The following is a 27,351-nucleotide window of genomic DNA, read 5'->3' as shown; positions in this document are numbered from 1 at the left end:
AATTAAAAGTACAATCAAATTAATCTAAGGACCCTAATTGTCAAATCAGAATTAAGTCATCAACACTTTTATTGAGAAGATATTAATGAGCCTTGCCGCAGTAGATCTTATTTTCTTTTCTTTTTTTCTTTTGTTGTTAGAAACCAAATAATATTACCTACTAAAGTATCATAATAAAGGCACCAATCAGCAAAGCCACAATAACAACAATTCTTGATATGTTTCTGTTGCTATTTCCTGAAAAGAAAAATACAAAAGTTTAGTTTTACAATTGTATGTGAAAAAAAACGTATCGAACAATACCACTTTGGATATTGTACCTTTTAAGGAAGATGACGCTTTTGGTGAATCAGCAACTCCTGTGATACAACATCAAAAATTTATCTATTATTAATAACTAATAATTAATCAGCAATGTCATAAATTAGTCTTCAAGTTCCTAATTAATGGAATTCTGATTATCCTGTAATTGGGCTTCCTGAGAAAGCCAAGCATGCACGCTCTGAAAGCTGCTAAAATTGATGTACTAAATGTAGTCTACATGTAAAATTTCTCTTAAATAATTTTGTTTACGAAGAAACATATCAAACCATATTACTTGGATAAGAGTTGGTAGCTTCTAAGAAAGATGAAGCTTTTGGTGAATTCGCAACTCCTGTGGTACATGGAAAATTTATCTATTCTTGACAATCAATACACTTTGTCATAGGGATGATCTAAAGTTGAGTTATTTATAGGAGGGGAAATTATTAGGGACTTCTAAAATATACTACGTACTGTTTCAGTAACACTACAGTACTTGCATGTGTCATTTCTTTTAAGGTGTAATCATTTTTTTTAAATATTCCTATTGAATAATAAATTTATATTTATTTAAAAATAAAATATCATATTATATAAAGGTAAATATAAAAAGATAATATTATTTTGAAAATAAGTAATTACTTTATTAAGAAGTAAGATTCAATTAAAAATAACGTACATTTTTAATGAAAAGAATGTTGTGTGTGTACTTTTTGTTAATGAGGAAGGGTTGAGAGAAATTTGAAGGAAGAATTATGTTAAAATTTTAAATAAAAAAATTAATTATTATAAAATTTATTAACACTGAATTAAGGCCATTGACAGTTGTTAATGGACACTCGGTCAAAATAATGATTAGGTAATAGAGTTTTCATTTTTTGTTTAAGTTAAGTAAAATAAATTGGAATCCATTAAGTAAAATAAATTGGAATCCATTTTAGAAAATAAAATTAAATTGATTAAAATGCACTAAAGTTTCTATTTTTCATCCACCTGTGGTTGGCTCTAGCAGAAAGTGCAGTGGGGAACGAATAATGTCAAACTTCATGGGCGCAATCAACCTGTCGGCAATGCATTAGATCATAGTCTAAAACGCGTGAAACTCCCTACTTTTTCCAACCTTGCAACTACGTACAGTTCTTTTCTTTGACCCAAAATATATTGACAAGGATGTCTTGAATACTCTATGCTCGTCACGCGTAACTTAATCGGCAAGCCAAATAAGATCATTTACGTCCGGCGGCAAACAGTGTTTTCCAATAGAAAAGCGATGGACATATTGAGAAATATTACTTTACAAGAAGATGGTAATTTTCTCGTAAAATTTATTCAAAAAAAATATTAGAGAGTAGTTGTCTCATAATTTTTTTTGAGAAATCCTTTTCTAAAAATAAAATCTTTAATTTTTTTACAAAAACCTAAATAAAGAGAAATTCTAAAAAAAAAAAAACTAGAAGAAAAAAAACCTATTCATAGTGGGACAATTTTCTCTCAATAAAATTCATAAGAAATGTTTGACAGAAACAAAAAATAGATAATAAAATAAAATAAGAACTCTTCGAGAGAAATTTTTCTCAAAAAAAATCCAAAAAAAATTTAATGAGTCTTCACAGATAATATGGATAGAAATGTTCTCTTGAAAAGTTCAAGAGAACTTTCTCTCAAGTTAAGTCAAGAGAAATATTTTTTGAGAAAAGCTAAGAAAAAAGTATCTCTCAAAATATTTAAATTTTTTTCGAATAATATGAGAAAAAATTTTAAAATCTTTTTTTAGATCTTTATGAGAGAAACTCCCTCTCAAAATTTATTGAGAGAAAATTTTAAATTTCTCTCAATTTTTTTCAAGAGGAAACTATAAAATAGTTATTACATATATTACTATTTATTCAATGCTCATATTACATATATTATTAAATAATATGGTTCAAAATGTGACAAAAGTGATTCAAAAACAAGAGTGGGTTGACATTAATAGGGGTTAGGTCTAGTATCACAATATGACAAACCAAGGTTTAGTGATAGACTCAGAAAAATTTATCAAAGGGGGCAATATTTAAATGGTTAAGTGGTAAATAACTCAAAAAAGGAAAAGAACCCTAGAAGTTTATTTCTCTCCATCTTTGTTCGTCCCATGCATAGTGTAAAATATCCTATTTATACTACTAAGATAGGGAAATGTCAATGGCTAAAACTTTGCTTAGATCAACTCGAACACCCTCTGCAATATGATGTAACCCAAGAATACAACTTCATTGGTGAGGAGGTGCACTTCTTGAGATTGGCATAAAGCTTCTATTCTCGCAAGACTTGCAAGACTTACCGTTAGTGCTCTAAGTGTTCTTCCAAACTCTTATTGTAAATAAGAATGTTGTCAAAGTAAAGAACGACAATTTGCTAATGGAGGGTCTTTATACATGATTCATCATATTTTAAAAGTAGTGTACATAGGTGCTGGGGGCATTTGTCAACTCAAAAGGCATCATGTTTCACTCATACAACCCATCTCTTGTCTTAAAAGTGGTCTTTCACTTATCTCCTGGTCGAATTCTAATTTGGTAGTATCCACTATGAAGGTTAATTTGAAAAAAAGTAGTGGCACCATGTAGTTGGTCTAACATATCATCGAGCCAGGTATCCGAATTAATACTTGATAGTAATCTTGTTAATAGCTCAATAATCAATGCACGTTCTCTAACTCTCATCCTTCTTAGGTACATAAAGAACAGGTACAGTGTAAGGGCTAACCAATTTCTTGAAACAACCCTTTCTTCAATAAGCTCTTCAACTTGTTGTTAGACTTTAACATGCTCCTGGGTCATCCTGCAAGCAAGCTTATTAGAATGACTGTCCCTGGATAAAGTCAATAACATGCTGTATGTCTCACATGGTTGGCAATCCTTAGTGTATCTCTTCATATATCACATCTGAAAATTTAGAAAATAAAGTTATGACTCTTAGCGGATTGGTAGGCTCATCATTCACTTCAAGCACTAGAATGAAACTCATAATTTGGGCTTTAAACTTTGTTACTTTAAACTCTTCCTTGATCATCAAAGACACTAATGGCTTAGATTCCCTCCAAAAAATTAGCTAATCTCACTGGGTAGTAGAAGAACTAATGTGAACTTGACACCATCTTTTATGAAAGAATAGGTGTTTACATGCCCGTTATACATAGCATGTCGATCATATTGCCATGGGTTTATGCATCAATGAGACCAATATCACACAAAGCTTCATCACATACATGTTCCCATAAAAAAGTAACAAGGCATTGTTTAGAAAACTTTTACCTTATTCCACTTATTAAGCCAGTAAAAGCTTGTAGGATATGGATGGTTATGCGTTGGCAACTTTAATTTCTCCACCATATAGTTAGACACTATATTTTCACAGCTTCCATATTAATGATGACATTACAAACTTTTCTTTGGTTGTGCAATGAGTGGTGAAAAATGTGTGTCATAACCAAAGTTCTTCCTTAACTACAACTGTATGTAGACTTCATCTAATCACCAAGCTTCACCTTGATCTGCAAGTATAACCTCTTTATCATATACTAGATCAGGTTCATAAGACTCAGTATCCTCCTTATCTTCTTTAGGTGCTTCATACACTTGACCTTTCCTAATAGTGACAACCCTCAGAGTAGGACGATCCACAGTAATGTGGCCAAATCCTTAGCATTGAAAGCATTTGGGTGCTTTAAAGCTAAATTCCTTAACGGCATTTGATGGTGGCTTGCACATAGTGCTAGATTGTGGCTTGCTTGAGGGATTGGACTGTTGAAACTTTATCTTGTGGGCATCTGAATAGCCCCAAGAGGAAGAGGGCTAGAAAGATGATCTCTTGGGCATCTACTTCTTAACATAAATGGCTAAATGAATGATTGATGTCATCCAAGGTCTAATACTATTGAAGTTGGACTACGACGATTGATGTCGGCATTTAGGCTTGCAAGGTATCGGGCTATTATCTGCTCATCCTTCTTTTGAATGTCACATTTCATCATGAGTTTCTCAAACTTTCTAGTATATTCTTCCACAACAAGGACCTCTATTAAAGATTTTACAGCTGGAGAAAGTTATCCTAGTGGTAATAATCTGGTAGAAATTTCTTAGTGATCTGGCGTCTCATTTTTTCTTAGGTCTCAATCTCGTGCTTTCCTTTACGTTTGCAATTTCGCCTAATGTTTTTCCACCACATAGAGGCATGTTTCTTGAGTTTTAGGGAAATAATCTTGACTTTTCTGTGCATCTGAAATCTCCTTATATTTAAATACACATTCAAAGTTTAAAGCTAGTCTATGAACTCATCTGGTTGAAGTATTCCCTCGAATTTAGGAATGTCAACCTGGATGTCATTAGGATAGAATGATTGTTGTAAAAGGATGGCAATGATTGTCAGTATATGATAAATTGTTGCTTCTCAAATCTCCTTCTGGGTTTTCTCTGTTAGTTTCTAATAAACCTGTTGCATTTCTATAGTAGTTTTCAACTCTCTTTATTCTACGTCTCATCTCTTCCAACTCAATCTCATGCATATTCTTGCATCTTGGAGGCATCTTGAAATTTTTCTATAAGGTTAGGACTTTAGGAAAGCAAATATAAGGGAAAAAAATGTAATTTATGAGAGTGCAAGGGTAAAAGAGAAATTTTAGGAATTTTAAGGCGGATATGTAATTTTGAAAAATATAGGGTCAAAGTATAATTTTGAAAAATATGAGGTCAAAATGAAATTGATGTAAAATTTGATTGTCAAATCATAATTTTTGAGAAAAATGTGGGGTCAAAATGGAATTCAAAAGTTTAGGGGTCAAAATGGAAATAGTGAAAGGTTAAGGTTCAAATTGCAATTTAAGAAAATAGAGTTAAAGGGGCAAGATGATGTGGTGGTCTCACACGTGGTGATCTTTGAATGGGATGACCTACCGTTGACTGGTCAGAGAAGTTGATGTGGCTAATGACGTCAACGTCTTCAACCTTCAGCAAGTGTGTGCGATATGTAGACTAGCAGTGACAGCATTGTAAGTCTTCAGCATTGGCGCTTAAGGGTGAGTGCAATGTCATATGGCGATGGGGAACCTCTTGTTCCACTTTTTCATATCTCCTAAGCACGTTGGTGATTTCAATTTTTGAAAAAAAAACATCTCGATTATAAGTTTCAAAGACATTAGGGACTTCTTATCTAAATCTCTCTCTTCTCTGACATAATCCCTCAACTCTCACCTCATTTTCTTACTCTCTGGATCTCTGGGAATCTGCTTTGATGCCAAAAAATGGTACAAAACCCAAAAAAGGAAAAGAAATCTAGAAGCTTATTCTCTCAATCTTTGTTCATCCCATACATAGTGTAAAATATCCTATTTATACTACAAAGATAGAGAACTGAAATCAATAAAAGGATTAATGCTTATTATTGAGCTAAATATTTATGTAAAATGGATGTATGATCGTTAATGAAAATGAACGACATAACGTTAGTGCTAGCTGGCGTTATTCGGTTTCATTAAGGGTCATTTTTACCTTTCAACTTTTTCCTAAAAGGTTGGTATATGGGCATCTTTAACTTAAATAAGAGTCAATTATGTTCCTTAACATTAAATATTGTCTCTCTTATCACCCTATTATTTTCTCACTAAATATAAATATTGATTTTTTAACAAAATATAATTCTAAATATTAATTAAAGTAATATATAAATAAATTATATAAAAAATTTAAGAATATATTTAGTTTCATTTGTATCATAAATTTATTTTTATAATAAATATTAGAATAAACATTATTTTTAAATCTATATACTTGATAATTCTAAAGAGAGTATGAGGTAATTGATTTTTTTATATGGAAAAATTGTAACTTGAAAGGGGGAGTCAATGTTTTTCTAGTAGGAGAAATTGTCCCTCTATGCCCAACATGGGTACATTCCTACCAAGATTTGAATCTTTACTTAAAGAATTGTCCAAATTTAATTCTTAACTGTGTGTTAAATAAGATTATCTCTATCAGAAAAATATTTATATGCAATAAAAAAGAGGGAGTAGGTGTGAGAGGCATGAAATAGTGTTAATAAACTAATATATACATATATATATATATACACAGAGAGTGAGAGAGAGAGAGCGCAAGCGAGCGAGCAATGTTAGAGTATTATATAATAATATATGTGATAATTGTATATTTTATAAATAAAGAGGAATATATTTTGGATTGTATTTGATTAAATTTATTAATATTATATATATATATTTATTTATTTAATATTTATACATTTTTGCTCTTATAACTTACTCACCAAATAAGAAAGTATTTTGTTATAGAATCTACTAAAATTTATCCTTTTTATATTTTTGCAGAAAAGGTAGAACCAATTATATTAATTTAATATTTTTAAATAATATACATATAAAAATATATAAGAAATCTATAATGAAATAAAAATATTCATTTATAGACAACAATTGTAAAATATTTATAATTAATTTCTTAACTTAAAATAGATTTTATTGCATCTCTCTATTTTGCACCAATAGCATAGAATCTCATAAAAATCAAATAGCATTTAATAATATCAATTTTAATCCTTCTTTCCAAAGCCTCTTATATTGGCCAATAAAAAAAAAAATCTTTTCTCCCCTTTTTTTCATTCTATATTCCCGCCTCTTCCACTTTCCCATTCTTTATCATTGTTTAATATTAAATGCGCGTGCCATGAAAACAGAGAATGGGTAATGAATTGATGTTACTATTTGTTCAACGTGTAAAAATCTAACACGTTGAATTTTTTCTCCGCTCTTTTGTTTTGTTCGTCTTCTTTCAAATTTTTCTTTGCGGTTGCACAGTTCTCACTCACAATCTTCGGACTTTCTTCAAATTAATCTAACAATTTGATAGTAGATTTAGCCGGTTTGTGACTGGGAAAACGCGTTGAGAGTGATGGTTCGCTGTAAAATGTTTTATTTTGAATCTTTCTTTAAATCTTTTTTTATTTTTTCATTTTCATCTTCTCTCTTTCTCACCGCCCTTTATCTTTTTTTCTTTTCTGTAGTGTTTAGATGGTGGGAGAATAATAGTTATATTTTAAAAGAATGAATTAATAATAGTTAAGTTTTTGATAAAAAAATTTTGCAAAATAAATCATAAATTTTAATTCAAACAATTATAAACAGAAATTTTTATTGTAATTTTAAAGTTACATTTAATATTTTAAATACTCATTTATAATTAAAAATTATGAATTTATAATAATTTAAATAAATATTTTTAATTTATTTTTTTAAAAAATTTATCATAAACTTCATTGATATTAATTTAATATTTTAAAATTTAACCGTCATTTTTTTAAATGGCCCACCTGGGTCATTTAAAAATGATGTCAACGCGGTCTGAAATGGCTCAACTGGCGGAGCGGATTAATGGCCCAAATTGAGCAGTCTTCATGAACGACTGACGTCTGATCAGTTTGATTGTCCAAATCGATCCCATCTTAACACAACTATGCGTTATATACGGGACATACTTTTCAATATATTTTAGGTCAAAAAATAGTAGTAATAATATAAAGAACTTTATTTAGTTGCGAGGATGGAAAGTAAAATGTTCCAACTCGAAGTTAAGATATAGGGCAAAGTAGAAGAAAAATTTTAATAAGAGTTCCTTGATCAAATTTAATTAAAAATATTTTAAAACATCACTAAAGGACTCATATAAAATTTTTGTTAAATTTATAATAAAAATAATAAAATTATCCTCATTTAAATGAATAATATAAAACAATTTGTTCATTTATATACTCTATAAACAAGTGAAGTAAAAAAATGAATAATATTTTATAAGTAAATGAACAATAAAAAATATAAAAATGAATAAATTATTTATGCTGTTCATTTAAATAATGATAATTTTGTCATTTCAGTTACAAATTCAACAGAAATTCTAGATAGATCTTTCAGTGAAGTTTCAGAAAATATGGGGTCTCTTTTTTGATTAAGTTTGGTCAAGGGTTCCTGACTGAAATTTGCCCTAAAGTAGAAGGTTCCACGCGTTTAGTTCGTACTTGAGCGATGAATAATTCTAATAGAGTGGCCTGTCGTCAACGACTTCAGTCGCTTTCAACTTTGACTAATTCTGAGAACTAGCCTCAATTAATTAATCTCGACCACTGCACTTGTAAATATTGCATATTGCTGAGTATATGTTTTTCAAACACTTTACTCCTAAATTACCCTTCACTGTTAAGAGAGATATATATGCATGTACATGCACACTAACCATGTGTTAATAAGTGATAGACCTAGAAAATTTAATTAGTGGGAGCAAATTTAAATCAAATATTAATATTAAAATTTCATAAAAATATAATTCTAAATATTTGCTAAATTAATATAAAAATAACATTTGTTAAAGTACTAGTATATTTTTATAACCAATATAATAGATAAATATATTTTTAGATATATATGTTTCATGTTTTTTTGAAAAATAAATGGGTTAAAACAAGCATTTTTTGGGATTGGGGGCAAAGAAAATTTTTAAGGGAGTTATGTGTGATTTGCTTTATATAGATGAAACTGAGGTAATATTTACTTTTTGTTGGTGCATATATATATATATATATATATATAACTAACAGAAGAAGTCTAAAAAAGAAAATCCATATCTGACCACCGCCTGATCTGCCATGCCTACCATTTCTCCGCTCCTTCTTCTTTCATTCCTTACTTATCTTCCCATTCTCACTGCCCAGCCTGACCTGAGATATGCCTCTTGTTTCAACGATAGAGGTAACTATACAAATACGAGCACGTACCAAAGCAGCTTCAATATCCTTGTTTCAGAGCTCACTTCCAACACACAAATTGACTATGGCTTCAACAATTTCTCCCACGGTCAAAGTCCAGACAGAGTTAGCTTAATTGGGTTGTGTAGAGGAGATGTTAAACCAAACGAATGTCGTAGTTGCCTCAACAATGCCTCAATTCTCGTCCCAAAGTCGTGCCCGAATCGGAAGGAGGCCATGGGAGGCTATGACGAATGCTTTCTGCGATACTCGAACCGTTCAATATTTGGGGTCATGGAAACAGACCCTTCATATTACTTGTGGAATCCGAATAACGCAACAGACGTGGAAAATTACAACAAAGTGGTCAGCGACTTGTTGGGTCGACTGAGAATAAAAGCTGCGGCTGGAGATTCACTTGGCAAGTATGCAGCAGCAAATGAATCGGCGGGCAATTTTCAAACCGCATTTGGGGCAGTTCAGTGCACTCTTGACTTGTCTGAGCAAGAATGCTCCGACTGCTTGACGGCGGCGATCTCAGAAATTCCAAAATGTTGTTCCACAAAGACAGGTGGCAGGGTCATCAAACCCAGCTGCAATATTGGGTATGAGAACTACAGATTCTTCGAACCTGTGGCCGAGGATTCACCACCACCACCGTCTCCTTTACTTCCTCCAACAGGTACCATCCAACTTGTCAGCCTCAATTATTAATAGCAATATCCTTACAATTGTCCCTGACAATAAAATCCTACTCCCTCTATTCTTATATATAAAATATTTTTAATTAAAAAATATAAATTAATAAAAATTAGTTATTTAATTAAAAGTATAATAATATTTTATTTTTAATTATTATAAATAAAAAATAATTTTTTTAAAATAAATTAATGAAAGTACCTATCTTTTTCTCTTTCTAATTTAAAAAGAATATAATACTTCATTCATTAAAAAAAATACTAACAATCTTTTATATTTAAGGGTAAAAATTTTTTTAAAAGATTTCTTATCTACAAGAACAGAGGGAGCGGATCAGTATAGCTTCAACTTAATTAAAAATTGACAAATCAATGAAATCTATCTATCTATCTATTTAATTCCCAAAATTGGTATAGTTAAACTTGTTTATAACTCTCGTACCTGTAAAGCTGTGTTTTGGCATAACAGGTTTCAAATAAATTTAGTATAGCGCGTAAATAATTTTTACTAATTTTTGTATGATCAAATATCTTATCCATGCATTTTGATATTATATTATACAATATGTATTGATTAGATATTGGGCTCCATATATTGCACGGGATTCAAGCAATATATATGTCGAACTCTTTAAAACTTAATATATAATGCACTTTAGTATAAATTTATAGCTAATATTTATTTAAATGTGAAATATGTAACGTGTGTGTGAACAATGCCTGTTTACTCTAGTTCAAGTGAATAATATTTGAGAAATTGTAATATTTGTGGGCCTTAGGTTCACTTCAATTAGTTAGTGGTTTTGGGCCCAAACGGTTTAGTCAAAAGGTTAACATTTTACAACCTAATAAATTAAGATTTAAATTTTCTCGAAGAAAGATGACTTTAGCTACAGTTTCATCTAAAAAAAATTACCTTTTTAGTTTAAAAAAATCTAGTCCCTCCATTATAAGATATTTTTACCTAATATATACCCCTACTATACCTTAAGAAATATAAGGCATTTTAAATTTTTTAAAATGTAAATTTTGAATTTTTCGAAAATGTAATTAATACTTTAAAAAATAAAATACTTTAGAAAATGTGTTTTATAATACTGAAAGCATGGACTACTATTTTTTATAAAATTAATTTCATCATCAGATGTTTGGCTTTTTCAGGGGATGACAAAACATCAAGAACCATCATTGCTGTTGTTGTGCCGATTGCTGCAATAATCATACTGATCATCTCTATCTTCATTTATTTTAGAATCAGGAAACCCAGAGAGACCATTCATAGTAAGTCAGATTGATGATCTCTTCAGCAGTTCTTGTGATATGCTGTTTCAAAAAATTAAATATATATATATATATATATTTTGACAACTTACTTGTTTTCCTTGTTTCGCAGCTGATGATGAAGCTGAACTTGATGATGAAATTAAACCAACAGACTCATTGCAACTAGACTTCGAAACCATCAGAAATGCAACAGATAATTTTTCTGAAGGAAATAAACTTGGACAAGGTGGATTTGGACCAGTCTACAAGGTAGATCATAATATAACAATGTGAGGATGGGATCTCATCACTTTGTAGAAAACATATGTATACTGACATGTAGGTTCCAACTTTGATAATTACAGGGCAAGCTCTACAATGGAGAAGAAATTGCTGTCAAAAGGTTATCCAAGAATTCTGGACAAGGAGATATAGAATTTAAGAATGAAGTAATGTTGGTGGCCAAGCTTCAGCATCGCAATTTAGTGAGACTCCTTGGCTTCTGCTTGGAAAGAAGAGAAAGGCTACTCGTTTATGAGTTTCTTCCCAATAAAAGCCTTGACTATTTATTATTTGGTAAGTTATATCTACTTTAGCTTACTTAATCTGTGTTCTGTCTCTCTCACTTGTGTTAAAATCCTATTAGTTTTGTGGGCTTAAAGTGTGAAGTATATAATTTTACCCTGTGTCATGAAATTCAATTTCAATAAAAAAGAAGGCAGTAAAGATCAAACCTGCAGTAAACTTGCTCATACATGGTAGTGTGTTAATTTTAATTTCATTGCAATAGCTTCACTATAGGGATCTCTAACATCATATATGACTGGAATTTTAGATCCAAGTCAACGTGCTAAACTAGATTGGGAGTTACGCTACAAGATTATAGTGGGCATTGCTCGTGGTCTTCTTTATCTTCATGAGGATTCTCGACTACGAATTATTCATCGTGATCTCAAAGCAAGTAATATTCTTTTGGATAAAGAGTTGAATCCAAAAATATCAGATTTTGGTATGACAAGATTGTTTGTTATAGATCAAACGCAAAGCAATACTAGTAGAATAGTTGGAACCTAGTAAGTATTACAAGTCTTAACTTGTCAAATTAAAGAAACAAACTTCTAGATCATCAAGACAAAATAACATTTCAAGCTTCTTCATAATTGGCATGCAGTGGATATATGGCTCCAGAGTATTTAATGCGTGGACAATTCTTCATAAAATCTGATGTCTTTAGTTTCGGTGTCCTACTCTTAGAAGTTATAAGTGGGAAGAAAAACAGCTCCACCTTTCATGGAGAGAATTCACATGATGATCTGCTAAGCTTTGTAAGTCTATGCCTTTTTCCAATATACATAGAAGTTGCATAACGATTGTGAAATAATAGTGAATACTAAGATATTGAGGATGTTCTTTCAGGCATGGAAAAGTTGGAGGGAAGGGGCAGCCTCAAATGTAATAGATCCTATGTTAAACAATGGATCAAGAAATGAAATGATGAGATGCATCCACATTGGGTTACTATGTGTTCAGGAAAATGCACCTAACAGGCCAACAATGGCTTCAGTCTCACTTATGCTAAGTAGCCACTCTCTCTCTCTGCCATTACCATCACAACCTCCATTTTTAACAAATAGCAGTAGCTTATCAGAGATGAACTCAACGGAATATAGCTTATCTAGGGTAACAACATCAAGTGAAAGGAGAAGCAACTCTGTTGAAGCCTCAAAAAATGAAGTCTCAATTAGTGAGCTATATCCTCGTTAATAAATCCAACCTTGCAGGTGATATTCAATGCTTTGATTCTAATTTGCAGGTTACTATCCCTTCCAAAGAAAAATTGAAAGCCTGTTGTTCATCCGGAAATAAATGGACTCTCTAGCTATTGATGTACAATTTTTTTCACATAAAATTTTGAAATGTTTAAACTCAATTCATAATATTTCAAAGGTTCAATTGTGCAAAGTTTCTATCAGCGTTTCTACAATTTCCAAGCTACTGATGTATCCATCTTGGCCAATTAATCTCTAAAGAAAAAAATGCAAAAATAAAAAAAAATATTCATGAGAAATATACATATCTCATATTCAAATATCTTTTTTTTTTATTTTTACTAGTAATATTATATACACCCATTTTTAAGAATATAAATGTAATGATACTAGGTATATCAAAAAATTAGTGTGAAGGATATAGGAGTAGAGGTGTGAAGAATTTTGAGAAGTCCTCTAACCTAAATGCTTGTCTTCTCATCTCTGTCTCATAGAATTTTAAAAAACTAAAACCCTACTACTACAATTATAGAATTTTAATACTTTCTCAACTAAAAGATGTAATGTATTTTTAATCAAATTTCATCCTTAATAAAGTAATAATTTATCTTCCAACTAACATTATCTTTTTATATTTACTCTTATTTAATAGGATATTTCACTCTAAAATAAATATAAAATGCTTTATTCATAAGATCACTTTTTGGAAAAAAGCAACAATTATACATTGAAACGCTAAAAATATTTTATATTTTTTAACATCCAACCTCCTAAAAAATATTTTAATTTTTTTAATGGAGGGAGTATATTAAAATATCTTTTATTATATAAATAAATACACACACACATATATATACATACTCCCTCTGATCTGCATTATAAGACCATTTCTAGAAGATATATCTAGTCCCCATTATAAGTCACTGACAGCTAAAGACTTCCCATTTTAAAGTGAAATTTTAAAAATACCCCTGACTACTTTACTCATCTTTGTTCGGCTGACCTGACATTTCACTGGCGTCTTCTCTCTTACTCTGTCTTTATCCTTTTCTCTCACCATCTTTGCTCGGTTTTTGTCGATCGCCTCTTCCGTCGTCACCACCGAGCTCATTGTTCCTCTATTGCAATTCCTCTGTTGCTGTTATTCGCACAAGTGTTGCCGATCATTTTGTGGTGTGCAATATCTTTAGATCTCACCATTCAAGTCTGATGGAGGAGTGTTTTGAGGGTCTGTCATGGGATCAACTAATGGCATGTGTAGTGGACGATTCTCTTACCGGGGAAGAAGATTCACTGCCGCTCGAGTTCTCTGGAGAGGTAAACTCTCTGAATCAAAAGATTTTGAGGGCTTCTCATCCGAATGGTTCTTCCTTCGTGTCTTCTAACTTCGATGAGGTTGTGTGTGCGAATAAAGCTCACTCGTTTAATTTAAACGAAGAGGCAGTCGAGGATGGTGAAGAAGTGAGTGACGACGATACAGTGCTGGAGTTCACAAAAGTAAGTGAAAAGAAGAAGATAGTCCACCCTTTCGACTTGAACAAGTTTCCATTTCCTAAGGAAGACTATGCACATCTGACTGAGGAAGAGAAGGACCGTAAGCGATTTGTGTATGACACTTTATATTATATGCTCTAATTTGTCTCAAATTTCTATACCTTTTGTATAATTTAGGTTAATCTAGAATTTAAGCTTATGCTGATTAAGAAGTAGGTCTGTGATGCTCACGATTTGTTAGTCTGATGGATGATGATATTATATTGTGTTAATCCTGTTGTGCTAATTATATTTTGAAGGATATCAAATGTGCATGCTGTTATGATCCTTCTTGTAGCAATATTCTGTTCGTACCCTGTTATCATTCAACTGATATTAAACATGAGACTTCTGTGAACCACCTAAGCCCCTGGCTACTGGCAGCTAAACTAAGTATGGTAGCTTTGTGTTAAATATAATTATAGATTTGTCACAAAAAAAAAATATAATTGTGATTGTGTAAGAGCCTGTCCGAGTTACTTTTTAGAACCAAAATGGGAAAGGCCGAAGGGAGGAAAGGTAGAAATGTCTTTATTGTTTGATAACAAGTTTGTTTTTTCCATAAATTGCATCATTGTGAAATATGGCGAAACAAGGGTTGTTTTATGAGCAAGTAGTACCAGTGAATTAATTTCTCTTGCGTCAATTGCTTCATATTTTCATCACTTTAATCAGTTTCTTCCTTTATATTCTTTATCTAACATCTATTAGAAAATAAATTGATTACAAAATATTATTCCTTTTATGATCTGGGTTCTTTGTTTACAAAATAAATACTATTTCTTTACAAAATAAATTTATGATCAAGGGTTCTTTGTTTAATATTGTTTAACTTTGATCAGTTTTATTCTTTTATGATTAGGGGTTCTTTGACATCATTTTTCATTACCAATAGCATCTATTACAAAATATTAACTATTAATATTATGTGTTGCAATTTACATGACAAATTGTAACACAAAATATTAATCACCAAAACATAGAGGATTCATAGAAACATCCACCCCTTAATCTCATTCATCTATCCACTTGTGCTAAGTGCTCCAAAACTTTTTCAATTAGGTAGGGATTACACTTAAGTTGATTAGACAAGTCACCTCTTCTTTCCATCATATCCTTCTTCAAATGACCTTGCTTATACTTGTTTGAACCTTTATAATTCATAATGTCAATCATAATAGCTTGTAGTGTTAGGAAGATCTTATTCAATTGCTTGGATGTGTAAATTTTAAATGACTTCTCCACAGCCTTGACAAGGTCATCTATAGTTTTAGGTGCTTCTTGGTGTTGTAGTGCTTGAATTGCTCTAAAATAACCAAGATCCAAAATGTTCAAATTAGGGGAACTTGAGGGTTAGGAAACCAAGCGAATATCAAACCCACCATCACTTGTTGCCATACAAAAGTCCATATCACTATCATGAATGTGACAAGGAGCATTATCTTGTTGAACATAAATGGTTTTACTTGCATGGCTTGTTGGCCATTTGGCTTTGATTTCTAGTAATACCTTGTCAATTAAGAAAGATTTCATCACTTCTTTTGTAATTGACGTGATTGGTTTTGTTTTCATTATGCCTCTGCTCCTATTTGCACTCCTTCTCCTTGCTGCCTCTTTTGTAACAAATGGAAATAACCCAATCTTCCTAGAAAAAATTTTATTTCCTTGTGCATCAAATCTAGGCCTAGCTACAGCAACTAGGAACATAACGTTACCAACATAATTCTTATTTTTGCATGTTTGATGTGGTGGCTCTTCCCCTATTGCCAAGTAGTAGGTTTAGGATTTCTTTGTGATGTAAAATTATTTTTCATTAATATGGATTCTGTTGTGTATTGATTGAAAAGTTAGATCACTTGGTATACTTTCTTGTTCTAGTATGGACAAACACCACCTCAATTTAGCAAGCATGTTTTGCTCCTTCAAATGTGATTTGATTGCACTGGTATGGCGCCATAGAACTCCTTTTTTCTTTAGTCTGATCAATGATGTCATGTTAACCCCTAACGCACTTGCAAGAGACCTATAAGTAGTTCTTTACTGTACGGGAATTGCCATGACTTGTTCCATGTTCACATTATGTCCCTTTCTTCCACACCTATTTATCTTTCTATGAGTTGCATCACCTATTTCCTTAACTTGATTCCAAATATTTTGAATCACTCTTATTGAAACTGAGTATGCTAAAGCTATTTCTCTTATTGCAATGCTGCTCAATTTACCTCCACAACTTGAGTGTAACAAAATCTTACAAATGGCGACACATTCTTCATTTGATAAGAACCTTCTTTTACATGGTGGCTGCCTTGATGATTCAATTGTATTGCCTCCTATATCTGTCTCTGTTTCAAAAGTGTATTGATACTAGATATTAAAAGTCTGTACAAGTTTATATGCACCCTACTTTCTATATAAAATATGAAATTCTGTGTGCATGACTTAATATACAGCGAGTAAGTTAATCCTCTAGCTCTCACACTTATTTAATGAAAATAACCTTTATTTTCAAGGAACATAGTAAGAGAGTTTCATTCAATTATATGGGATTCGCATGTATTCAGCTGATCAAACAATTTGTAATGTTATAGGTGATGAAGATGTTAAAGAAGAAAATCCATCTAGAGCTTGATGTTTAGAGTCTTAAAGAAGCGGAACAAGAAAATCAAGCTAATGACTCTGCTACCTTGCTGCTAGTTTAAGGTATGGCAGTTGCAACTTCTATTATTAAAAATTGAAGCCTAGATATTTCTCTTTGTTATGAAAAAAGGTTTTCTATTCTGAATTACTTATAACCTAGGATTTAATGGAAGTACTTTAAATTACAGATGTGGTATTAAGGGTTTTAAATTACAACTCCCTCAAGACAAGCTTTCTAGCTTCTTTAACTACATCAGTAGAGGGATGATCCCAATTAGTTTCCCTAGTTAAGAAATTTATGACTTGAACACAATTTAATAACTCCAACTCTTCTTATTCCCTTTCCCTGCACTGGGTATTAGGTTTGAACTGAATTAATAGTAGGTTGGCTGGTAATATATAAATCAAGAGAAAGAAACGGATTTGTTGCTGTGTCTAACCAACTTTGTTGATATCTTCCTATTTTCCTTTATGTAATATACAAGCCCCTCTGGATTGAACTCTATGATAATTTGTTCTTAAGGGTCCTAGAGGAATCATTCATGTTTTAGCATCCTTTATTAAAGAAAACACTACAGCAGCATTGACATTCTAGTTTGCATCCATAATTGTGATGTGAAGTAGTTGTATTCATCACCCAAGAGTTGTCTTTATTCGTTAGAATCTTTCAGATGAGGAAAAGTTGTATGCTTGACTGAGTAATCAACTAACTATCATAATTATTTTAAGGGAACGTTGATGGTGATTGAATGACCTTCATAAAGTTTCTTAATTCTTATTTCTTTCATGTTCAAGTGCAATTGCAGCATTGCGATGAATTAAAGGACTAAAATATATGCCGATTAATGTTAGCTGTCAAACATTTTATGCTTCTTAGACAACAACGGGTGGTGGAGGGCATGGCATGCGTCTTGCTAAAAAACCTAACGAGTTTGTAAAGTTGTTATAGGTATCTTTTCCATATGAAGTTTTGAAGATATCTTGATTGATCTGTAATTTAAAGTCTTTAGTATGTTACAATGCATGTGAAAAGCTGTTAATAAGCACGTTAGTTGAGGTATTAAGGGGCCTTGGGATGTTTAAAAAGCTTTTAATATTTCTGATATGGACATCTGTTTTCTTAATAAGCATGTGGATATCTATGATAGGCTGCCTGAGGTATTAAGGGGCCTTGAAATGTTTAAAAACTATGAAAGATGATTATTACTCTTAAGTAGATTATATTTGGATAGCTTTATTCTTTTCAACAACTGAACATAGATACTAGAAAGTTAAATTTTACATGGGAATACTCTAAATTTTATAAACATAGATATTCTTATCATTTCTTTCTTCATTGATTGCATGTTGATTTTCACTTTGATTATTGTCTAGGTAAACATTTTCACACATGGAAGGAGCATTTAAGTCCAAGAAACTGTTGTTACTGTCCCCACCATCTTCCTCAGCTGGAGCATTTAAATCAAAAGGCGTGCAGTAATTTTCCATGGTGGAAAGCAATGGTGGAAAGCTGAAGAATATTGTGATCCTATGCATTTTTGTTCTTTTACTCAATTTGCTTTTTCTGTCATTTTTATAAGAATGTAACTGGTCAAAAATTTCCCTCCCACCAATTTCATTTTGGCCTTCCCACTGAGTAAGTTGATAGCCTTTGTTTTATTGACTTTATTTTATTGACAGACTTTTCTGTGAAGTATTATGAGAGAGAATTATTTAAAAAATAATATTATATTGTTTGGATTTTTTTAGTTTTTTATTTGAAGGGTAGTTTTGAAATTTTATATATAAATATTCTTTATACTATTATTGTATAGTTATTGATGAGGTTGGTAGATATTATTTATGCATAAAATTCGAAGAGAGTATATATCAATATGAGTTAATGATTAAAAAAAAACTGAGAAGAAGACAAGACATTAAAAAAACCATCAGGGAAAAACACCGAATCTTTTAAATACCTGTCGGGTCAGAGATGATGTACCAAATTGACTCTTAAATCTTCTGCCTTTTCGGGCAACAAGAAGAGCAAGTCGGCAAAAGTAGAAACCCCACCTCGTGCCAAAGACAGCTGCCAATACGGTGTGCTTCGTTTTGTCTTCTACCACCATCAGTCACATCCCACTGGTCTCAAAACAACTTATACTGTAACACAATTAAACTTATTAACCAAGAAGGCTAAATATTCCAGACTTCCAGAGTCAACGTAGAGACTAAAATAACAGAGAGAGCAAATACTAAATCCCACAAAAAAATGAAAAAAAAAATGGTAGCCGAACAGGCCACTAGTTGAGAGAAATTTAACTTGTGTCTACCTTAAGAGGTGGATGCAAGGCAAGTATTTGCTTATTCTTTACAAGTTGAGTATGTTTAGGGTCAGAATAAGCACTAGAAACTTCCTCTCGTTGTGCTTGTGACAGCTACCGTTACTGTGTACCTCTTTGGTTTTCTACCATTTCAGTCCCATTAATTCCACCTTCCTTCGTAATGCTGAAATTGACGCAGGTCATGCCTCAATTCCTCAAACTGACAAACAATGCATTTCTTTGAATTAAAACTAATAGGAACGTCTACCAAAAAAAAAAAAAATCATCCAATACATACCCTATACACCTTCCTCCATTTATTTTGAACGAAGCTCGTCTTCACCAACCAGTCTGATCTGACCTGCAAACTGCAATGTTAACCTTTTCTCTGGTTCTGCTTTCGTTCATTTCTCATCTCACCTCCCTCACCGCTCAGCCTCCTAACTTCAGATTTTACAGATGCTTCGATTTCAATGGCAACAATACATAGACAAGTACGTACCAAGCCAACCTTAATATCCTTCTCTCGGATCTCGCTTCCAACGCTCAAATTGACTGCATGGTTTCTACAATAATCTCCCTCACCGACAAAACCACCAGAAAGTTAAAACGATGGGGGTTATGCAGAGGAGATGTTAAGCCAATCGTATGCCAGAGTTGCCTCCATTCGTCGATCCCAAAGGTTTGTCCGAATCAAAAGGAGGCCAGAGGAGGCTAGGACTACGACTACATACGTTACACCGTTTTTAAAAATTAGGGAAAAAAAAACTATACCAAAAAAGAATTTAGATTTCAAACTCCTAGTTTAAGAACAAAATTGACTTTTACTCCTTTTTAACACGAATTTAAGGAAGCTCAAAATAACTTAAAGTCGAAATTAAGAGATTAAACATTTTTCCAAAAAAAAAAAAAGGGCTAACCCGACTACCGAATACCCGGGTATTTTCTTCGTACTTCTATTAATCGAAAGAATGAACACTTCAGATTTTCATGAACACTTTTGGCAGTCCCAAATCGCAACGCACTTGCAGCAATCCTCCCAGTTCATTCGCTCGGCCTTGTTATTTATTTATTTATTTTTCCTTCGTCTTCGTTATCCAATCCGATCACGACCCACGACTCACGACCCTAGTTCTTCTTCGTCTTCAATTCAAATGCCCATGCGTTCATATTCCAATTTGCAAGCCACGCGTTTCTATTTTTTATTACTTTTTTGATAATATAAGAATTAGTGTGACAAGGCTAGTTTTTTCAAGGAAAAAAAAATTAAAGATTCGTACTAATAAGCTCGAAAACTCAAAGTAGTGAGAGCTAGACTAGATTAGATAAGTTTTTTTTTTTTAATATGTTCAGACTTGTTTAAACATGCTCAAATATGCCCGATTTGAATTGAACCCACTGTAAAATAAATCCAGCCATGGGAAATACAGGCTCGAACCACAAGTGGGAATAAACGCTTTTGAATAGGGTCAGAGAAAGACAGCTACCAAGTACCAATATTACTGGGTGCGTCGTTTGTCTTCTAGCACTACAGTCGCATCCCACCTTTGTTGTCATGCTGAAAGTTGACGTGGTCATGCCTCAACTAGTCTCAAAAGTACAACTCAATACTGTTAGACAATTGAACTTATTAATTTTTATTAACCAAGTAGGCTAAATATTCCAGACTTCCAGAATTATAATAAAGAATAAAAAGAGAGAGCAAATATTAAATTAAAAAAAAAAAGCCAAACATGCCACTTGTTGGGAGAAATTTAACTTCCGTCCAACTTGAGAGAAAGTTGTGGTGGAGAGCGCTGCTCATTCTTGACTAACTTTTAAGTATGTTTTGGATCAAAGAAAGAGCAAAAGTTGGCAAAAATAGAAACTTCCTCGCACTATGTATTGTGCCAAATCAAAGGCAGCTAGCGTTATACCGTGTACACCGTTTGTCTTCTACCACTTAAGTCGCATTCCACCTTGGTAATGTACGTTCCTCTCACTATATATGTTTCGGGTCATTCATGCAACAGCATCAACTTGTCTCGAAAGAAATTATAATATAACTAATGGAAAGGTCTAGAATAAAAGCACGACTAAATATATTATATACGTTCCTTCATTTACTTCGAAGCTCATCTTTACCAAGGAGTCAGATATCTGCAATGTCCACCACCGGTTCTCTGCTTTTGCTTGCATTCCTCTCTTATCTTACCATTCTCACTGCCCAGGCTTCCGTCTTCAGCTATACCTACTGTTTCAATCAGAAAGGTAACTATACAAATTCAAGCATGTACCAAACCAACCTTGATATCGTTCTCTCAGGTCTCACTTCCAACACTCAAATTGACTATGGCTTCTACAATCTCTCTCACGGCGGCCAGAATCCTGACGGGGTTAGCGCAATTGGCTTGTGCAGAGGAGATGTTAAGCCAAATGAATGCCGAAGTTGCCTCAAGAATGCCTCAATTCTGGTCCCAAATAAGTGTCCCAACAAGAAGGAGGCAATGGGAGGCTATAATGAATGCGTTCTCCATTACTATAGCCTCGGGGCCCTGGAATCTAATACTCCGATCTGTATGAAGAACGTGAATAACGCAACAGACGTAGACAAGTTCAACCAAGTGGTCAGTGACTTATTGTACAAACTGAGAGAAAAAGCTGCGGCTGGAGATTCACTTCGAAAGTATGCAGCAGCAAATGAAACGGGTCCAGACTTCCTAACAATATTTGGTGCAGTTCAGTGCACTCCTGATTTGTCTCAGCAAGATTGCTCCGACTGCTTGGTGCGCGCTACCTCGGAAATTCCGAATTGTTGTTCGACCAAGATAGGTTGTAGGATTATCATGCCGAGATGCAATGTTAGGTTTGAGATTGGCCGTTTCTTTGATCCCGTCCCTGAGGATTCACCATCACCTTCTCCTCGTTTTTCTACTCCAACGTCCGCCTCTGGAGGTACCTGTCAACCTAGCTTGTTCGTTAAGCTAATTATTACAAATTACTCCTCGCTTGGTTTTCATCGATGATAGAACAACTTTCACAAGTAGGGTGTTTTTATTTATTTGACGTCTTTTCCAAATTTAAGTGGTAAATAATATGTTTTAAAACGCCCCTAAAAAATGAGATTTCTACTAATTAAGAGAGGTAGCGTGTGAGAGAAAATAATGTTTGATGAAGGGTATTTCTACAAAGATATCAATGTTTTTTTTTAAATTGAGAGAATCACATCCAAAAATCTGACAAAAAATTTATTTGTAAATAAGGACTAATAATAAATCTCATTAAAAAAAATAAGTACATCTTTTCATTTTAATAACAATCTATTTTATATTAATTTTTATTTATGAATAAGTTTTTGATCAAGTTTTTAAACGTGATTCTCCCTTTCAGATTATATAAGATAGGTCAATTTGTCCTCTAAAACCAAATGGTTAACTACATGTATGACATGCTTACCCTAGCTAGGTAGTAGCTAATAGATAAATCAATTTTAAAATTTCATTTTGTGTATTAATTAATTATTATCACTCTCACCCATGCATAAATATTAGTAAATAGACATATATTATAATATAATTTAAATGAATTTTATTAAAAGAGAATGATTCCATAATCTCGCATATGGATTGTAAATATTCTTAAGTCCACGAAATAACCGAAATACTTTACACTCTCTAGGTCTCTCAATGTAGTAGTGATAATATATACACGTGATGTTTTAAAGACTTCACCAAATTGCTTCACATAAATTTTCTGTTGTATTTCTAAAATATTATAACTAATTTTTATATTATTATATATCCACATCTATTTCCATGTTATCTGACACAAGAAGTATTATTTCAATGCAAATATTTTTTTCCCTAAATTTCAGTGCAAAATTACACACTACATATATAACTCAATTGTGATTAGCTATAGAAAGTATTAAATTATTCTTTATCTTAATTTAACAATGTGTATGATTCTTAAATTATTATAATATTTTAGGGACATAGACTAATAATCTTGATGCTTTTTTTTTTTTTCAAGAGTTGAGGAAATGTTTTGTGACCTATAGAATAGATCACTATTATGGCTATATATTGATCAAGCTGGCCTCGTCTGCAAGTAAATACAGTATTGATCAAACTTTGACTGATTTCTTCGTTGTTTTCTTTTTGTAATATATTACTATTTTCATTCCAAAATATAAGATAATTTTAGAGATATTTTGTTATTCTAAAATACGAGATAATTTGATAAAAGTGAAAATTCATTAATAATACTTTTCTGATATTACTTTTCAAGTAGAGAAAGAATTGAAATGATTGTAGTGCAATAATTAAAAATGTGTAAGGGGTGTTTATGAAAGTTTTTAGTTTTATTTGTAAAAAAAGTTTGTAAAATATTATTATTGAGCTTTATTGTGATATGCATAATCTTGCATGAAATTGCTTTATAGTATAAGACAATGGAATATGAGTAAGATTCAAACATATTGTTGGGGATAGCTCTCTACTTATAAAGGGTGAACTAAATGAGGGTGACTGATAAAGATGTGTCTTTTTATATGTAAACCATCTAACTATTCATGAATTATGGAACGCTCAACTTATCATAGATTTGATCTTTTAGTTAATTTTGATGTTGACATCTAAATCTGAAAGGGCATGTTTGGCTTTCGCAGGGAAAAGCAACGAATCAAGATCTGTCATTGTCATAGTTGTGCCGATTGTTGTAGCGATCTTAATGCTAATTGCAGCTGTCTTCATCTATTTCCGAAAGAGGAAACACAAAGAAACAAGTCAACGTAAGTCAAATTAAATATCTCTTCAAAAATTCTTGTCAATTTATTATACTATCACAAAAGAAAATTTTTTTTAAATAACTAATTTGTTTGAATCCCTTTGTAGCTGATGAAGCTGATCAACTTGACGATGAAATTAAACCTACTGAGTCATTACAATTAGACTTTGACACCATCAGACTTGCAACAGATAATTTTTCGGATGCAAACAAACTTGGACAAGGAGGATTTGGACCAGTTTACAAGGTACGTAGAATAAAAAGGTAAGGACAAACCACATTTTAGGAATCTGGGAATCTAAAAATAACAAGGAACATACTTCGATCATTGCAGGGTAAGCTCTACAATGGAGAAGACATTGCTGTCAAGAGGTTATCCATGAATTCTGGGCAGGGAGATATAGAATTTAAAAATGAAGTAATACTGGTGGCCAAGCTTCAGCATCGCAATTTAGTGAGACTACTTGGTTTTTGTTTGGAAAGAAGAGAAAGGCTACTCGTATATGAGTTTCTTCCAAATAAAAGTCTTGACTATTTATTATTTGGTGAGTTACGTATTTAGCTGAGTTAAACTGTGTTCTGTCTCTCTCACTTGGGTTAAAATCCTATTAGCTTTGTTTGCAATGGCTTCACCATATGAATCTCTAACATCCTACATGATTATGAGATTTTAGATCCAACACAGCGTGCTCAACTGGATTGGGAGATACGTTACAAGATTATAGTGGGCATTGCTCGTGGTCTTCTTTATCTACATGAGGATTCTCGACTACGAATTATTCATCGTGATCTCAAAACAAGTAATATTCTTTTGGATGAAGAATTGAATCCCAAGATATCAGATTTTGGTATGGCAAGATTGTTTGTTGTAGATCAAACGCAAAGCAATACTAGTAGAATAGTTGGAACTTAGTAAGTATCACAACTCCTAGCCTGTCAAATTAAAAGAACAACAAACTTCAAGATCATTAAGACATAACAATATTTACTTAAGCTTCTTCATAATTGGCATGCAGTGGATACATGGCTCCAGAGTATTTAATGCAAGGACAATTCTCCATGAAATCGGATGTCTTTAGTTTCGGCGTCCTAGTCTTAGAAATTATAAGTGGGAAAAAAAATAGTGCCACCTTCCATGGAGAGAATTCACATGATTGTCTGATAAGCTTTGTAAGTCTATGCCTTTTTGCAATATACAAAGACATGAAATTGCATAACTGTGAAATAATATTGAATACTAACGTTTAGGATATATATTTTTTCAGGCATGGAAAAATTGGAGGGAAGGGGCAGCCTCAAATATAATAGATCCTGTGTTGAGCAATGGTTCAAGAGATGAAATAATGAGATGCATCCACATTGGATTACTATGTGTTCAGGAAAATGCAGCTGATAGGCCAACAATGGCTTCAATTTCACTTATGCTGAGCAGCCACTCCCTGTCTCTACCATTACCATCCCAACCTCCATTTTTAACAAATAACATAAGCTTATCAGAGATAAACTCGAGGGAATATAATTCATCTGAGGCAACAAGATCAAGTGAAAGAAGAAGCAATAACTCTGTTGAAGCCTCAAAAAATGAAGTCTCATTTACTGAGCTTTATCCTCGCTAAATCTAGCCTTATAGTTTCGGGTAACATTCGATGTATCCATTATAATTTGCATGTCACCCTTCCAAATAAAAATGAAAGCTTGCTTTTACCCAAAAAATAAATAAATAAAAAATGAATAGCCATTCGTCTAGAAATAAACAGATTCTGTACATGCTGGTATAGAATTATTTCCACTTAAACTTGTGAAATGTTTAATCTCACAATAATATTTCAAAGGTTCACTTGTGTGAATCGGTTTTTGTATATAGTACGATAGATGTCAAGTTTCTCTTAGCATTTCTACAATTTTTGACCTGATGATTGATGTATCTTGTCAAATATCTAAAGGAAAATGAAAATTGAGAATTCCATAAGACTATTAATTATAATTTAAAATCTTGAACTATTGAAATATCAATAATGAACTATGATTCTTACTTGAAAAAAAAAATGAGTTTAAAATAAAAAAAAGATATTATTAAAATTATTACTGTAGTTGAGACCATTGTTAATTTTAATTGAGAAAATCGAGAACCACACTTAAGAATGAATTGTTTCCTAATATAAAACTAAAATTCACTTATAACACTTTCAAAAGGCACTTGTAGATATGTGATATTCACTTGGAAATTTATTAAACCAATCACTTGTAAATTTTTATACTTATCAATATATAGGTAAATCATTTGGAAAATTAAGAAAACACACTATTAGAAATAATATCATAAATTAAAAATATTGTTAATCTCAATTAAAAAGTCTATATTCCAAGTATTATGAATTAGGACTATTAAAATTAAAATTAATATTACGGGTTGAAACTATTATGAACCCACTCCCATGCTCCTTCTGCTTTTGCAAGACATCCCAAGCTAAAAGGTGAACCTTCTTGGAGCTCTCACTATCTCCCCAGAGAAACTCATGGCTAACTTTCTCAAGCTCATTCAGATACCCATTGGGGAAAAAAAACAGCCTGGATGTTGTAGCTAGGCAATGCAGAGATGACTGACTAAATCAAAGTTGTCTTTGCAGCCTTAGTAAGGAATTAACCCTTAACAACTGTTTCCTAGCTTTTGATAAGATAGGCAGAGACTATTAGAAACTCCCTTGTGGATAAGTAGAATTCTCAAGTACTTACCCAAATTACCGGTCATCCCAACTCCCAAATCCCTGCCTGCTATGAAGGAACACATCAACAAAAATACTTGTGAGTTGGCAGTCATTGAGATAATTACTTCCAATGGTTGCCACACGTTTTCTGTGCAAATAATATGAACAATGCTGGATATCTTGAGCAGGCAAAATACCCTTAGTTTACCTCCCTATTATTTTTTCCCCTACAAGAATCAAGGTTCATACTTAATAGTTATTGACTGACTAATGGATAATTATTACGAATAAAAAAAATTTCAATCTTACGGAGGACTTCAGGATTTGTTGCCCATCTTTACGCCTATCTGCATGTAACGTATCCATACTTTAGGTTACCATGTCAGTTTTTCAAACAAAAGCCAACATTCCACATACCCCAAATCATTTTTTAAAATATCTACATGCTGCAACCACCTCTTTGGTAAAAGTTAAATCATTTTTACATTGGGAACCTTCTCTAATAGGTGTCCAAAAATACCCTGATCCACGTTAATAGTGCTGCTTTAAAATCTCCTATAATAAATAAGCACTTTTTTAAAATCACAAGGCA

General features: G+C 32.4%; 2 protein-coding genes and 1 long non-coding RNA gene across 6 annotated transcripts in view; 2 read left to right on the top strand and 1 right to left on the bottom strand.

Annotated features, from left to right (window-relative positions):
- The window catches only part of LOC129293332 (cysteine-rich receptor-like protein kinase 44), a 49,410-nt gene extending 34,794 nt beyond the window's left edge, over positions 1–14,616 (top strand). The window contains exons 1-7 of one of the 3 annotated variants that reach the window (XM_054931249.1): positions 8,849–9,766; positions 10,944–11,063; positions 11,176–11,315; positions 11,411–11,621; positions 11,881–12,118; positions 12,217–12,370; positions 12,462–14,616. In XM_054931249.1, the coding sequence (XP_054787224.1) occupies positions 8,986–9,766; positions 10,944–11,063; positions 11,176–11,315; positions 11,411–11,621; positions 11,881–12,118; positions 12,217–12,370; positions 12,462–12,809 (1,992 nt within the window). In that variant the 5' untranslated portion in view covers positions 8,849–8,985 and the 3' untranslated portion in view covers positions 12,810–14,616. Of the gene's footprint in view, positions 1–8,848; positions 9,767–10,943; positions 11,064–11,175; positions 11,316–11,410; positions 11,622–11,880; positions 12,119–12,216; positions 12,371–12,461 lie in introns of those variants that run through there. The other 2 variants (XR_008589134.1, XM_054931248.1) reach the window with 2 other exon arrangements.
- A 1,804-nt stretch (positions 14,617–16,420) lies between these two features.
- On the bottom strand, positions 16,421–20,220 carry LOC129293347 (uncharacterized). 2 transcript variants are annotated; one of them, XR_008589146.1, is made up of 4 exons: positions 19,586–20,220; positions 19,297–19,507; positions 18,943–19,126; positions 16,421–16,689 (listed from the first exon to the last, which is right to left on the bottom strand). It is a non-coding gene; the product is annotated as an uncharacterized LOC129293347 (long non-coding RNA). The 2 variants fall into 2 exon arrangements; XR_008589145.1 differs by having other exon boundaries at positions 16,423–16,689; positions 19,297–19,471; positions 19,586–20,215.
- A 1,103-nt stretch (positions 20,221–21,323) lies between these two features.
- Positions 21,324–25,913, top strand: LOC129293329 (cysteine-rich receptor-like protein kinase 44). The gene is made up of 7 exons (XM_054931243.1): positions 21,324–22,221; positions 23,936–24,058; positions 24,162–24,301; positions 24,389–24,599; positions 24,729–24,966; positions 25,071–25,224; positions 25,320–25,913. Exons 1-7 carry the CDS (start codon positions 21,336–21,338, stop codon positions 25,668–25,670), a joined length of 2,103 nt encoding a protein of 700 aa, XP_054787218.1. The 5' UTR covers positions 21,324–21,335; the 3' UTR covers positions 25,671–25,913.
- The last annotated feature ends 1,438 nt before the right edge of the window (positions 25,914–27,351 follow it).

The sequence above is a fragment of the Prosopis cineraria genome, unplaced genomic scaffold (genome assembly GCF_029017545.1).
Source record: "Prosopis cineraria cultivar Desert tree isolate PC_DT_omini unplaced genomic scaffold, ASM2901754v1 PC14, whole genome shotgun sequence".
Lineage (NCBI taxonomy): Eukaryota > Viridiplantae > Streptophyta > Magnoliopsida > Fabales > Fabaceae > Prosopis > Prosopis cineraria.
The sequence above is the reverse complement of the archived record's forward strand: the minus strand, read 5'-3'. Positions and strand labels throughout refer to the sequence as shown.

Bases quoted from the DNA above. Each gene is read 5' to 3' on its own strand.
- LOC129293329 (XM_054931243.1), top strand. From the start codon at position 21,336: ATGGAAAGGTCTAGAATAAAAGCACGACTAAATATATTATATACGTTC. The intron at 24,302-24,388 runs GTACGTAGAATA...CGATCATTGCAG, and splicing joins GATTTGGACCAGTTTACAAG to GGTAAGCTCTACAATGGAGA. The intron at 25,225-25,319 runs GTAAGTCTATGC...ATATTTTTTCAG, and splicing joins ATGATTGTCTGATAAGCTTT to GCATGGAAAAATTGGAGGGA.